We start from the raw sequence: 16,111 nt of genomic DNA on the forward strand, positions 1-16,111 counted from the left end.
ATTTTAAAACATGCTTTAAAAAATACTCTTCTTTGCTTTTGGGGAGGAAAATGGGACCATTTGGCCTTACTGTAGCAAGGAATGTGGGCCTTAATCTTTCAGGTTAATTGGGTGAGGTTTGGGTCAGCAGTGCAGTCGGCGATCCCTGAGATGGAATAACCCAGCACTGCCGGGGATCTCGCATTTCCCCTGGCAGAACAGCCATGGCACCTTTGGGGATGGAGCTCTCATCATTTCGGGTTTGCTGGAGATTCCACCCCTGAATTTGCCTTAAGAGCAAGAGGAAATGCAAAGTTTGTGGGTGCAGCTGTTGGGAGAGGCTGTAATTTGACGCGCTTGCATTAATGAAATCTGAAGCTGGTTAAACTGCAGGAATCCAACTAAGAAAACCCCTTAGATTCAGGCTGTAATTTGGTTTTGGGTTTATTTGTTTGGATATTTTTTGGTCTCTTTCTCTTTTGTTTGTTTGTTTGTTTCCTTGTTTGTTTTTTGAGGTTTTTTGGGGTTTTTTTATTTTTTACTTTTTTAGAGAGCAGGGTATCCTAGATAGAAAAGTTTCAGCTTGTTGACATTATGACAGTGATTCTTTCCACTCATTCCAATAAATTATTCTTTTATTATTGTTATTATTATTATTATTACTACTGCTATCACCACCAGCCCAGTAAAATCCTTTCAATTGATAAGGAATAAGAAACCACTTTATGGGCACATTGTTTACTGAGCTGACATACTACATATTAGTTGAGGGACAATTATTTTAATAGATCCACTCCTCCCCACCCTTCACCTTGGTAAAGAATATTGGATTTTCCAGTTCAGTGAGTGTCTGGTCGTTATCATTCATGTGCTCTATTGCAGTTATTGTTAATGGTTATATGAACAGCAAAATAGGAAGCATATATCACCTGTCAGCTTGTGTTCTCTCCGTGTTTAACCCATCTTGGCTTAAGTTACAGTGGGATTGAGAGCAGGAGCTGCTAAAATTCAGGTTCCATGAAGAAGCTGTGGATTTTTTTTTACCATCTAAGGTTAAGGATTTGTGTTCAGTCTTTAAGGAAAAAGTTTCAGTATATTAGGATCATAAATTCTGAATTGGTCTGGCCAAAAAGTAGTTTAGAAAATTTACCAGATCAAATAAAAGTGCGTTAACCTGGTTTATAGAAAAAGAGGGAGAAATACATTTTTCTACTCTAATATGATTTTAACAACTTTCTAGTTTAAGGGAAACGTGTGTACTTATATTACCATGGGCTGAAAATAATTCATCAAAGCAATCTTCTGAGTTCAGGAACAGTGCCATTTGTGCTCCATCAAAAAATGGGCTTTATGTAATCAGTTTTTTAGCTTTGAAATTGATCTACTGTCACTATTTTACTTTGTTTTAAATTGTGCAGCTTAGATACTGTCCAGTATTCATGCTTGGGTAACTTGATTGAGCTGGAAGAAAAACTTTATCAGAAGCACACCCTTGTGTATTTTAGCCTATAATATAATATAGAAAGAACAGACAGCAAATGTAATGTGTAGGTGAGGGTGACCACACTCTGATGTAAATTTATCCCTCAGATTCTTTTGGCCATGCTGAGTTGGCATTTCTTAATATGAAATTCTCCATTTTGTGCAGATTTTTTTAAAAATCAGATTCAGTGAGATAATCTTTTAAATGGAATTTTGAAATAAGTATGACAATCTCTTTTTCCTGGGTCAACACATCAACTACTTCATTAATTAAACTGGAACATTTACATTTTATCAAGTGTCAAATAGTTGAAGGTTACACGGAAGAGATGAAGAATTTTCCTCAGGGTTGAGAGAAATGTGTTGGTTTGAATTTTAACATTTGGGAGAGACCTCTGATGTATTTTAAATACTGCTCTAGTTAATTCACTTTTTCACTGGTGAGCTGTTGACATCCAATCAGCTGTTGATGAACAAATTCAAACCAAACAAAAGGGGGTGTTTTTCAATATTATATGTAATTAAACTGTGGGATATTTCAGAGGCCAAAAAGATGAGGAGTTTGTGAGGCAGGATGGATGAGTTGGTCAGATGAAATCCCCTGGTTCTCAATGGCAAAGGAGCCCTTGCCCTGCTCTGGGAGATGAGTCCTTATCCCCTTTGGGATGGTTGAGAGCCTGCAGCCTCAGTCCTGAGGCTCAGCTCAAGGCTGGTGCATTTAAGTAGAAAAGCTTTGTGTTTAGACAGGAGAGAAAATGAGAGTTATTGAGCTACTCTCGAGGTTTTAGTCCTGGATAGCTCCTAAAAGTCAATAGTATAATGCTTGATGCTTCATTCCTGCTGGATTTTCTGCTGGGAATAGATGATTTAACCTGTCTGGTGAGTGAGAAATTGCAGATTATGAGACTAATATAGATTAAAAAAAAATTTAAAAATTGCATTTTGTTGGCTTCTTTTTTCCTTTCATTTCTCTACTAGTTTAAGAAAAGGAGAGGGAAACTGGTTTTCTTAATTTTTTGGTTGATTGAAATCTGGTTTTTAACTTCTTGTTATGCTGCTTTAGATTACGTGGCACCTCTCTCTCCCAAATGCCATAGCTCATTTTTGCATTCATCTTTCATACACACCTATGGGGGAAAACATTTGCCAGTCTGAATATACAGTGAAATCATTTATAAAGAAAATGTAGGAACTGTTATATTTTGGTTATAATGAAATGTCCTCACATACTGCACAGTATTACACAGAGATATTTATTATCTGCACTCCAATTTAAAATGCTGCATTGCTTTATTAGGTATTTGCAAGTATTTACTACAACTAAGGAATCAATAGTCCTTATTTAAAAAGAAAGCTAATTCCTCAGTGCACATGGATCTGTACACAAACCCACAAAATTTTTGGTCACAATTGAAGAAAGGGGTTTAGGGGCATGAAGGGTCTGTGTGTTTTTATGGTTTATTTGATGGGGGGAGGTTGGTTTGGTTTAGTTTGGTTTTTTTCTACATCTCTTGAGCAGCACTGAGACAGAGCCATCCTTTGGCAAGAAGATGCCAGGGCTGTTTGTGTTCAGTGAGCCTCTGCTCATCACTTTAGTGCCGCTATTTAGGGAAAATCTAAATATATGGTATACATATATATAGAAATATATATGTGTGTGTGGGGGAGCAGCCAGGGAAGGCATGGGAGGAACAATACACCCTGGAAATGAGCTGTGAGCAGCAGCCCTGGGGCAGAGCATGAGCTGGGGATGCTGAGAGAGGAGCAGAGGGAACAGGAAGAGTCTGTGCCACTGAGCCTGGCTGTTTTCCTCCCTGCTGGGCTGCTGAGCCACCCTCTGTGCCAGGGGAGTGGGTGTTGGAGGCTGGCTCTGATGTCAGCAGGGTCTTTTTGGCTGTGTGCTTCTGGAAATGCTCGGGAGCCCAAAGGGTTCTGCTGTCCTCATGACAGCACAGCTTGGCAGATGTTTCAGAGCACGCTGGGCTTGTTTACCCTACTCTAGGCATGGAAGAAGAAATGGCATGTCAGACATTCTCTCCTTGCCAACAAGTACAAAAAACTCTGACTATTGTTCCATAAGGAAACTTCTCAAAGCTAAATTGTGCCAGCTCGCTGCCTGAGGCTCCAGTCCAAATCATCATTTCTCTTGGGTGTTAAAGCAATATCTGTCACCATCAGAGCTCCTTTTGATTTTGTTCATGGTAAGAACAGTCCTTTGGATGTTCATCCTCGTGCCTTTGTTTCTGCATTCTTCCTACTGGAATGACACAGCGCTGGGCCAGGAAGCTGAAATCATTTTCAGTTTATGAAGCACCAATAATTTGTGACCTGACTACTCATGACTTCTGAGAATAGGCAGGAACTGAAACATTTTAAGTTTCTGATGGCTCTGGGTTAACCCCAGTAGGCAGCAAAACCCCACTCACTCCCCCTCAGCGAGGCACAAGTGAGAAAGTTTGTGGGTTGTTTATTGAGGGAAGTCTTGAGTTCAATATGAAATTCTGTTTCAGTTTTACTCAAGAAAGCAGAGTAAATCCATAGCCAGCTTACTGGGAATGTAACTGACAGCCATACTTTGTGAAAACATATTAAAAGCATAAAACTGGACTTTTTGTGATAATCAAAAGTGTAGTGTAATATCAAAGGGAAAATAGATTCTTCCACAGCCCTAATTTTCCAAGGCACTTCTGCAGTCATCACACATCTTCTGCCATTAAACAATTCCTGTTCTGTCACTCTATAAGCTTGAAAAATTGCTATTTGATTTTAAATTTATGCTTTTTATCACTACATAATCCAAAATGACTGAACTCCATTTAAAAGTTCAACAAAAATCCTCTGCAGTCTTGAAGGAACTTACTTTGTGAAAGTTGGACTTAAGTGGAATAGTCTTATTGATTTATACCTTGTGCCCACACAGTCCCCTCTCACTCTTCCTCCTCCTCCTCTTCCTCCTCCTCTCAGCATCCTCACCTCTCTTTGGGGTCTTTTATCAGCTGGAGTAGGGCATGGCTTTGCAAGTGATGTTCTGGCTTTTCCTCAGGCACTAATTTATGAAAAATACAGGAATATCTTTGAGATTTTATTTATTTCCCTGTCAAATATGGCTGAACTTAGTAAAAACATTGTAAAGGTTTTTTGTAAAGATGTCTGAGGTATGAAGCAATTTTAATGCTTGTTTCCTTTAGGAAACCTGACTGAAAAAAGATAGATTCCTTCAGGACTTGTGTTGTGCCCTTGTGCTGTTGTTAATTTGAAAACATAAACTTTCAAACTGGGTTTTTTTCTCTCACAGTTGCCTCTGTACTCTGGGTATATATTGCCAGTTTTCTCCTTACCCATCTTACACATTGTGTGGCTGTGCTGAAATCAGCTTTCAATCATCAATCCTCAGCAGCTTTCTCAACAACTCCTTGAATTTATCAGGAATATCTACTGACCACCAAGATTTCAGTGATTTCAAACATACAACTGCTCATGTAGGTCTACCTGACACCTAAAGCAATTTTATTAGATAAATAAAATCTAGTTTAAAAATCCAGTTTTAACAGTTTAAAACTGTTAAAATTTACAGTTCTGGAGGTTCCTGTGTATTTTCAGCCTTGAAAGTAGAGGGACATATAGAAAAGGAATTTCAGAAGGACCTGTAGGTCAAAATGATGTTGCATTTAGGAATCTTAAGTGTTTTTGTACTGTCCAAACTGACAGCTTTACCAAATGCCAATTTCTGTTGCCAGGTTTGAAAACGAAATCTTTACTAAGCCAAATTTAAGTCTTAACCTGATGTAAGCTTCAAAAGCAAATATTTACATCTGGATACTGCTACATGACTGATTCACATCTTAAAATTCCGTCTGTATCTCCTGAAAATGCTGCTGTTTTACGTGTGGGTTTGGGATGTCCAAGGGGAAAGGTGGAGGTTTTACACTCAGGTACCTTTGCATCAGTGGGCTGATGAAACATCTGTTTGGAGAGAGGAGGGGAGAGGGTGGCAGGAGGATTGTGTGCTGTGCAGAGACGTGTCTGTGCATCTCAGAGTGTTTGGAGAGCATTAAGAAAAGGACAAGTAAATCCTGAAGGTGAGAGAAAGAAAAGAAAGAGGAGTGTGAAGGTTTTATATACTCCAGTCAATAAAGCTCCAGCAGCAGCAATACCTCTTCCCTCAAACAAGTCTTTATATGGGAGAAACCAAAGCTTTCCTTGGGGCAAAAAAAAATAATTTGAAATTAACTCTTGATAGCCCTGGGAAGTGTAATAAATGAGCATGAGCAAAGGGCTGGAAGCAGAAGAAAGCAGAGCTGGTGTTTGCTGGCACAGCAGGGTGGTGGGTGCCTGTGTGGGAGGGCACACACACACATGAGGCCTTTCAAATCTCTATTAAAAATACAGCAGTATTTTTATAAGCCGTAATTTTTTTCATTATAAAATTTGTCAGTTCAGTTTCCAAGAGTCTTGAAAAGCTTTCTCTTAGAGTCTGCTTTTCTCTAGAAACAAGACAAGAAAGGTCCCTAAAATCTGGAGAAGTTTGATTTTAAATCTGTGCTCAGATGGGTTGTTTCCTTTTTGACTCTCCTCAAATTGCCCCAAGGCTGCCCTGAGGCATCACAAATAGGTGCAGATGGCCCAGTTTCCTCCTGGCTTCTGCTTGTAGACACAAACCTCTGGGTCCACAAATGCTAGTAAATAGAGATGAGGCTATTCCTTTCAAAATAAAGCTCCTCTCCTACATCTTTGACATTGCAACTGTTGAAGCCATTCAAATCCTTGAATTGGTTTGTTAATTTGATGAGGCTTCTGCCTGAGTTGCTGGGGACAAACTTAGTGAAGACTTGAATGTCACATTCTAAGGTTTCATTTTTCATTTATTTTCTTCTTCAGTAAGTATTACTGTGTGGTTAATTTGTTCTCAGGGATGGATGAAATAGAACTAATATGAAATTCAAATGAATTCTTCTGCTGGCAGCCTGTTTGTTAGCAGCAATAATGAAACATAATGGCCAACGGATAGGGAAATACATTAAGTATTTTCCTCAGTAATTCAGGGCTTTAAGATACTTAAAAGTCAATAAAAATATCCAAAAATTCAATAACCTAGAATTTGACTGTGTACTTTGGGATTTTATATATATTTGAGTATATATATATTCTTACTCCGTTTAAGATCATGTTACCTTTCTAAATGCTTTAGTCATTAAAAGGAGCCCGTTTCATCTGTGCAAATTTTAGACCTAAAAACAACTCCAAACGATGCAAACCACCTTTTATCGCTAAACTGCTGTCTGTTTCAAGCGGGAAGCCAGAGTTGTGCAGAAAAAAAACAATTATTTGTTGGCGCTTGTTGGGGTGCCAAGGACAAGTGTAAAACACCTGAGCAGCAATAGGTTTATCTTTCACGGGAGGCTGAACAGGATTTTACAAGGTTATTTGCTTCCACCTACTGCTCATCCTTGATATTGCAGAGGAGCCCAGCCGGGGATGGCTGGGAGAGGTGGAATTCCAGAGCAATTCCAGAGCAATTCCAGAGCAATTCCGGAGCAATTCCAGAGGAATTCCAGAGGAATTCCAGAGCAATTCCAGAGCAATTCCAGAGGCTCATCCCTGCTCCAGCTGGGCTGTGGCTGCACAGGAGTTGGCTTTGCCTTTCACGGTGCCTTAGTGGGGAGAGGAAATACGCCGGAAATTCAGAACACTTTTGTGAAGTTTCTGATTTCCTGTGGTTGTTTTGGGTGGTTTCTGGCAGTCCGTGTTGGGAAGAAGGAAGAGGAAGGAAAGGAGGAAGGAAGCAGGGCTGGGATGGCAGGAGAGAGCAAACTGCAGCGTGGTGGAGCACAGGGTGTGCAGGGTGTTAGCAGCACCAATGCATCCTTCAGGCTAGTGATTTCACTATTGCTCCTTGCAATTCAGGGGGTGAAATTAAATGCAGAATTACAGAAACTATGTAAAATTAAACATATGCAGGCTTCTACTGCATCCTAAAGCCAAAATCTCATGCAGGGCCATGCTACTACCAAGAATTACTTTGGCCTTGTAGGGCTTTTACTTCACTCTGCTCAGGAACATTTTTATAGTGCTACTGTTGATGAAGGTGGTAGAAGAAGAAGAAGCTGAGAAATCCCAGCCCTTAAACTTGTGCTTGTCCTGCACTGCTCCCAATGTTCTGCAGAAAACCCTGCTTTGTTTCCCTGTGGCTGCCACCAAACACAACAGACCAAAAAGGCAATTTATATAAAACATAGAGCTCTTAATACGTTTGTACTAATACTATTTAATTGGCTCTTATGCAGTGACACCTAGAGAAAAAAGGAATTGTGTTGGTTTTAAACTGAAATGGATGAGAGGGTTTTGTATTTAATTCTATCTTTCCCATGAAACATCAGCTGTGAAGTATTCTATCATTATATAGTTTGCCTAAAATAATTCTTCAGAAGGAACATATTTTCTGGGTTTTACTTTTTTTTCTTGTGATGTAACAACATTAAAGAAGGTTGCCTGATACATTGTTCAGATCTCTAAGATTTTACAATTGCTTTACAGCAATGGTGCCTCTCGATCTCAAATAATTCATAGAGCTGGGAAATTTGCAATACACTTAGGAAGTGACAGCACTTTGTCATTTTGCACTTAGAGAAAGTAGCACAGATGTCTCTCAGAGAAGCACATTCTCATTTCTTCCCTTCTTGCTCTGAGATTGACAGATGATTCATTTTGATGATTTTTAAAGCTTAGGGTCTGTGTACATTTCTTCTTTAAAAAAAGTATATCTAGGATGTAGACATATACTCAAATATTTATACTTAAACATAGATTTGATTAAGCCAGTGGCTTCACTGGTTTAAAGAATTACAACACTAATTGCTTAAGAAAATTAATTGGTTTTTTTTCTTGCCCTTGTGCAGAAGTCTGAATCCAGGTGTGTATATAAATAGAATGCAGCTATTTCTCCAGCTATATCTGACTGTAGGATTTCAAAGATAACACATTCTTGCAGAGGTTGATCCCATGCAGATGTGGTTTTCATTGCTAAGGATGAGTGGTTCATTAGTAAAGATCCACTTTCCATATCTTTAGATAAATAAGCAAACACTAAGGGGTGCAATGCTTGTCTGATGCTCAGGGGTGAAAGCCAAAGCAGAAATGCTGTCATTTGCAGCTCAGGCTGAAGCTTTTCCCAGGGCTGGCCTCAGTCACAGGCAAGCTCTGAGTTCCAGGAGAGGCTGGGCTGAGCTGGGGGCTGCACCTGAGCCCCAGACAACCCCAGGAGCTGTGCTGGGAGGAGATGGGCTTTGTTTCATGTTGTAATGAATTAAGAAACACGATGTCTGTCACCCTGAAAACTCAGCTTCTGAGCTTGCTGCCATGGTTTTCTAAAGCCTTTCCCAGGACAGTAACTGTAAACATAGATATGTGTACATTCCTTCTGTTCCACGTCTTGTGATGGGCATCTCTCATGGCCAGTGCAGTGAGAAAGTGTTATCCTGACCATCCAATCCCTGGCTGTGGTCAGAAGCCTATAAATCCTGGGGGGAAAAATAAACTCTCTCTTCTCTTCACCACACCTCGACCTGTGTCCGTGTGATCTGTTCATCTTCAGCAGCAACAGGTGTCATCCTGAGATATTGCCCCTTCCCCTGACTCCTCCCTTGTGACTGAATTTTCCCTTTGGCTGTAACATGCAACCCTACCCCTTTTCCCCTCACTTCAAAAAGCAGCTCGAGACATTTCCTCTTTTCTGCACTGGATTCCCCTGAATAAAGCTGGGACACCATCCCAGGAAGAAAAGAGCCTCGTTTCATCTCTGGTCCTTGCTATATATATATATATAGTTATATCCCATTCCTGTGGGCCACGGCTGGGCAGAACACGGCCTCAGGGGAGTTGGGGAACTTAAAATAGCAGTTTTATCCAGATAAAACTGCATTTTTAATTGAGTAATGAATGCCTATGAACTCGAGCTTCCTAGAAATTGCTTTTAATGGGAAAGGACAGCAGTGAAATAGCAAACTAAACTGTTCCATGGGCAGCAGAAGGGATCAGAGTGCTCCTGGGTCTGCAGGTATATCCATCATGCTGAGAGCCTGTAATAGCCATGGCTACAGTCTGAGAGCAGCTACTTTATTCTGCTTTCAGCTAATTTAGGTCAGTGTGTGAGACAGAGCCACTCTTGTCCTTGGTAATATGGAAAGAGATGATTCATTTTTGATTAACCAATAAATATGTTAAAGAACATTACATTCTTTCCAAAAGGTGACTTTAGGGCGCAGCTAGGATGTGAAGATCACTGCTGCTAATGAAGTTTGAATTCATTCCCCTGAGGAGAAGGCTTTTGAGAAGCTGAGCTTTTTTCCCCTCCCTCCCCAAAAAGAAGCCAATATAAATATCCAAACAGGCTCAGGGAGTGAGCCTGTGGGCAGGGAGGGTATTTCCATCTCCTCACGTGGGAGACGTGGGCAGAGACTGTCTGGCTGCCAGTAAGGCACACTTGAAAGAAAATTTCTGAGTGTTATATTCCACAAAGTACAATCTGGCTCCCCATAAAAGTGATGGAATATAAAGAGTATTAAAGGTGCTGATTCATGTATTAGACTGGCTAGAATAACAAATGGGTTTTTGCTGCTTAAGAAGTGACACAACTTGATATGCCTCATGAAACCATCTTTAATATAATTTGCTATGAATTAAAATATTTTTTTTCCAGGAAACCTTGCCTTATCCTACTTGGTTGAATGATTCAATTTTTTGAAATCTTTTATAGGAGTAGGTAGGAAGTCTTTGGCTTAGAAGTAAAACCAGTCCTTCATTTAAAATGAATAGACATGCTGTCGAAGAAACATAAATTCTTCATTTTACATTTGTTTTCATTTTTAATAAGAGCTGCTATTTACTATCAGCATTGGAATTTATGTGCTAGTACCTAATCAATACTCTGAAATCTGGTTAGAGTATTTCCAGCTTTGGTGAGAGGTTGGGGAAGTACTTTTCACAAGAAAAACTTCCCTCTGCCATATGATATTCTTTTCCCAATAGAAATCTCTAAAGCTACAATAGTGAAGCAAATTTTGCTTCCAAGAATATCCTGACTAAAAATGTAAAGCTGAAAAGAAAATTATTGGGTCACTTGTCTCCAGTTTAGTGACTTGAATGGTATTTGGCTTACTCAGTTTCCAGCAGTAACTTGCTGTAAAAAGGGTGAATGTGAAGCAATAAATGCCTTTCAGAAGTATAATTTTTGTGTTAACCATTATCCCTGCACATCCTCAGCACAAAAATCCATAGGCTCAATGAGTCAAAACACTTTAGGAATAAAGAGGGTGTGTGTTGGGTGTCATTAGGTTTGAGATCATTTGTTTCACTCCTGAAGGAAACATGTCCAGAGTTCCCACACATATAAAGGCTGTGCACACACTCTTATTTACACATTTGTAAATAGAGGCTTTGCTGTTCTTGTACATTGCAATGAGATTCAGACACAAATACCTATCAGGTCCTTGTTAGCCCTTGATAACAGACAGAAGGTTGAGCAGTTTTTCCTCTTTAGCTTACCTTTATATTTCTTTCAGCTTCCATCACTTGCTTTTGTTCTATAAAAAGTGATAAAAAATATATTTTCCTCAAGATGGAAGTAAAAATATTTACTAAAAAATCATATTTTTTTCCTGGGAGCTGGCTATACCACACTGAAATATGTGTTGGGGATTTTTTGTATTCTTTCAATCCTGTCTGTAAATTTATGCCTGCAGTAAAGTTTAATAAACTACACCTAAAGGCACAATGCTAGACATTGTATAATTAAATAACTCTGTGTACAAAATAGCAGTTCTGCAGCCTGAGTTACTCCCCCAGTGCTGGTCAATGTGCTTTGTGACATGGGCTTCTCTCTTTGTGCTTTCAGGACACTAAAGCAGAGTGCAGTTCTGGTGTAGAAACTGAGGACAGAAAAGTAAGTGGCTTGTTTTAATGTGATTTTTCAGGCAACTCTAGCAGCTGGGGTTTTCTCTGGTTGTTGTTTGGGTATTTTTTTTAAAAATTAAACGATATGAAATTATGTTAAGGTTCTTTACATGTGTATGTGTTCATGTTGTATTTTAACTTCAGCAGGGACAAAACAGTCAATCTATTGAGTATACTGGTTAGAAATTCTGATAACTGCTTTTTCAGAAGGGAATTACAGTCTATACTACGAAAAGTTTACAAGGCAGTTGCTCTTCCTATTCTTAATTTACATTATTAACCTAGTTATTGTGTGTCTTTCATGAGAAAGTTGGCATACCATGTTAAATATTTCTAAGACAGCAAGATGACTGCTTTTTCCTGCTTTATAAGTTGTACCTTTGAAATTTTTTTTCTTTTAAAGGGTTGATTTTTAAACAAATGTTTCCACTTTAATTTTCTGTGGACAAATATAAACCAGATACAAGATATGTTTTCAGTTGTGTTCTTCACTTTACTCATGGTAGAAACTAACCAAGAAACAATGGCCTCACAAAGAAGCCTTCAGCTTAAAGAAAAATTAAATTGTCAGAAATAAATATCAATCCAGTTTTAAAGAGAGTAACGTGTTTTGTTTGAAAATCTGGATTACTAGATCTGTGCAGAGTATTTCTGTGTGGAGTGCTACCTGAGTTTGTGGAGGTGTTGAGCACATGATATGTGATTTAAAGTCTCTCACTTCAGCTGGTTCTCTCTCAGTCCCACTGAGGCTGCAGGTTCTGAGCATCAGCTTTCATCAAACTCCAGGTCCTTCCATTTAGGTTCATGTTGCTTTACAATGTGCTAAATCCAGGCTGGGACCTTACTTATAAACCCCAAGTTTTGACTTGTTTTTTGTGTTGGTAGTAACTACAAAAACTGCCCAAAGCAGAAGTTCTTACAGTAATTTAAATTATGGGAAAAGGTGTCAGGAGCCTGACAAAGCTTTGGACAACAATTTATTGAAGTGTTGTATTTCTTCTTCCTTCTATTGCAACTTTTATCTCACAGAGCACCTGTGGGGTTTTTCATGGTTTGTGATGCCATGGTTTGCACCTCAGGAGGAATTACAGGAGATGTGTGTCTGATACCTTCCCTTGTGGCTGCTTCTGGCTCAGAGTGACTGCTCTGACCTGGGGTGCTTTCCTAAAGTGTTTTTCCCACCTTCAGTGACCCAGGATATGCAGCTTTCACACGCAGAGACTGCAATTAGCAGAAATTATTGTCTAGAAAACCCATCCATTTTTCTTCTTCCTTTTGTTATTTTGTGGAAGCACTTTGAAAGAGCTGTTCCTGCATGGTCTGTTTCATCTTTTCTCTGTGTTTGGCCCCAAAACTGAAGCTTCCACCAAGTTTAAGTGGCAGTTGTTCTTTCCAGTCCAGGGAGAGAGTTCCCAGTGATCATCAGACACAGATCCATCTATCTTGCTTAATACTAATGCATTGTTTCATGTCTGTTGAAAGCATCAGTTAAGAATGGAATGTAATTCATAAACATGAAACATTATAAATAAATATTTTTATTTCATCGAACTTGAAATCAAGACAAACTACTGCAATTAGGGCATGCATCATTAGTATCTAATAATCTGCACTGCCATAATGAAATCTACTACTAATGAACTATATCATTAGTAATTAATGGGAAATTTTTCCAGTTAACCACAAAATATAAACCTGCAAGGTGCCTTTTCTTGTGTTCCTTTTTCTCTGAAGTTTCCTAATCTGTAACTTCTGAAGTAAACATTTATGAAACGATGACTAAAGCATTGCCTGGAGGCAAACTCAAATTTAATAACTGTACTTATTATTTTGAAATCTATTATTTTGTAAATTCCAAAATAGCAGTTAATTATCATAACCACTTCATCACTGTGATCTGTCTCTCCTTCCATTGTCTTCAGCTGACCTTTCCATGTAAGATTTTTATTTATTTTCTGCAAGGCTAAAAGCTCCCTGGTTTGAGAATACCAGCTGATGAGCAATGCACAGTCTGCTCCCTCTGGCCTGGATAATTATGAATTACTAAATTGCCTTTATTATTATATTATTATTATTATTATTATATTTCCAGCAGAAGACCCAGAAGTGCATGTACAACTCGTTTCCTCCATAGTGAATATTTTTTTCTGCATTTGACACACCCAAACTTTCTTGTATTGCTCTCCCCCCACCATTCTGAACATCACAAAATTGGATGCTTAATGACTCGTGAGCACAGGAATGGCTCAGCTTTGCTTCTCAAAGAAACAAATGCAGAAAAGTGACCCTTGAATTGTCACAGGAAGAAACCTGTTCAAAACACACCATGTGTGATTTTTGTAAGAAATACATGGATGTGTGCAGCTAGCCATGTGATGTTTGGGAATTTGAGCCATGATTCCAAAGCCTGTGTGATGTTTTGCTCTTGCAAGGCCGATGGCAGATGGTCAGGTTGTTTTTCCTTTTACCAATGTTTTCTGATATAACTCTGTGTGTTGGGCACAAACAAAATGCTTCTGGTGGACAGCAATTAATAAGGATATTGGCCATTTTTCCAAGAGGGAGAACACGTGGATTCCTTTGAAGTTTTTCCATTTGATATAACCAAACCACAGTCTGTCTCTAAGACTTCTAATGTGTGCAACCTTTTTGTTATTGTGGCCCCTACACAGCTCCATCATCTCCCATTACCTGAAAAACCTGCCTTGTTTTTTATAAAATGATATTTTATAAATCTTCTTTGTTTTTTGTTTAATCTCAGTTCATGTATTTATGTGGTCTGAGCAGTTAACTTTTTTTTTTCATATGTTTATATGGGACATGCTTCAAACAGTAATCTTCAAAAATATGAAAAGAAAAAAAAAAAACTGTAAATAAGATTTCTCCCAGTCCTGCTCTGTCTTTGAGATCTGAATAGAGCACAAAGGACATACTTTGTTTTACTCTGCAATTGTCATATCATCAAATTAATTCATGGCAATGCTGTGAAACTGAAACTCTGATGCAAAGTTACATCCCCTGACATCCTTTGTGTGACATTTCCCCCTGAAATGAAGAACTGAGCTGCAAACTGGAAGTTAACTTACAGTGACCTTTCTGTGCTGGATAACTTCATCTCAGCTCGTCTTTACTACGCTGGGAATGTTTTGTTCTTCAGCTCTGGCTGTTTAATTTCTGTTTTATTTCAGCTGATTCTCCCCCAGTGGGATGTAATTGCAGTGTCATTCTCTGCTGTTCCTGGCAGGCAGCAGATGCCCCCTTCAGCAGCAGCTCAGCCCCATGAGCGGGGGGCTCGTGGTCACCCCTGGCTCCTGCTGCATTTTCCCCTCTGGAGAAGGAAGTGGCTCATGGAGGGAGTGTTTCTGAGCTTCATCCTGACTTGAAAATGTCCCACTTTGGAGCTGGGAGTGCAGAGGCTTGGTGAGAGCTGCAGAGCTCATGGCAGTGCATGGGGGCAATAACCTGACAGGGGAGGGAGGAGCAGAGTTCCCTGGAGTGCCAAAATGTTTCCCAGCTCCTATTGCCTGCTGTGGGATACAGGGCAGGCAGCAATGCCTTGCCTTCTCTCTGCCTGCTGTGGAAAATATTTTATCATTTTTTATCTTTTTTCTTTAGTACCTTCTGTCAGTGGATCTCAAATGACTTTACAAACAAATTAAAAGCACCTATGAGGAAAGCACTTACAGTTATATGGCTTGAGTTACATGTGGGGAAAGAGAAGTGTGAAGGGCAGATGTAGGCAAGGTTATAAAGCTTGTCTGAGACAAAATGAGGAGAAAAAGAAACAGCATTACAAAAATATTTTGCTTTGTCTATTCAATGGCTTCTTGCAGCTTGGTTTTTTGGGTTTTTTTTAATTTATTCACAGTGATCCTGTGAAGATGTTTTTCCTGGAAATTTAAGGAATTGTCTTTTTTAGGAGAAAATATTTATTTAGTTTATCTGATCTTCGTATTGCTGTAGAAGGGAATAAATAAGGGTGTGTAATAGTGAGGAGCACCACAGAGGGACTAAGTGAACTCCTGGCATCACAGATGTGGATTTGTTATGATACTGTTTTCTTCCATGGTAGTCAATTCTCTGCTGTTTAGGGGCTCTTTAGCAGTGAATAGGAATAGGTGTCATTTTTATTCCCTTGTGAAGGCACCGTGCAATCTGCATAGCTGTGTAGTTTATTGAGATGCATTTTTACTCCCATTAAAAGAAATTATTTTTTGTTGTGAGGGAAGATCAAAGTCACAAATGGATTGATATGGAAGTGTCTAAATTGTATTTGGGTATAGATTTAGAGGAGTCTAAGAAAGTTTTGAATGTTACTGGCCCTTCTGGTGTGTAACTGAGTGAATTCCTGTTCCTCCTGCCTCTGTCCCTGCTGTGTGAGCAGCACCAGGTGCTGTTGAACCATTGCAGGACAGGACCACACAAAGTGGGGAGGGCTGAGCACAGAATTCAGGAAGCAGGGGGAGTATCCCAGAGGGGGAATAACGAGCTGTTCCAGGAATAGCATCCTCCTGTCACAGCACAGCAGATGTTTCCCCTGACATCTCAGCTCATGGAAGTCAGATTTACGTGACGCTTCTTGAGCCTCAGTGCAGAGCTGGAAGCTTCCACAACTTCCACAAAAGGGTAGAGTTATCTAAGGGGTGTGTGTGGTGTGTGTCATTTGTTTGTTTGTTGCAAGAAAAGTTACTTGAAATTCATG

General features: G+C 39.4%; 1 protein-coding gene across 3 annotated transcripts in view; it reads left to right on the forward strand.

The window, feature by feature from the left end:
• RBFOX1 (RNA binding fox-1 homolog 1) overlaps positions 1-16,111 on the forward strand; it is a 788,876-nt gene that overhangs the window by 265,696 nt on the left and 507,069 nt on the right. For 2 of the 3 annotated variants that reach the window (XM_058849299.1, XM_058849301.1), the window contains one exon: positions 11,351-11,398. The exons of the other annotated variant lie outside the window; for it this stretch is intronic. In XM_058849299.1, coding sequence (XP_058705282.1) covers positions 11,351-11,398 — 48 coding nt within the window. The remainder of the gene's footprint in view (positions 1-11,350; positions 11,399-16,111) is intronic. 3 annotated transcript variants of the gene reach the window in all.

This window comes from Poecile atricapillus, chromosome 14 (assembly GCF_030490865.1).
Source record: "Poecile atricapillus isolate bPoeAtr1 chromosome 14, bPoeAtr1.hap1, whole genome shotgun sequence".
NCBI lineage: Eukaryota > Metazoa > Chordata > Aves > Passeriformes > Paridae > Poecile > Poecile atricapillus.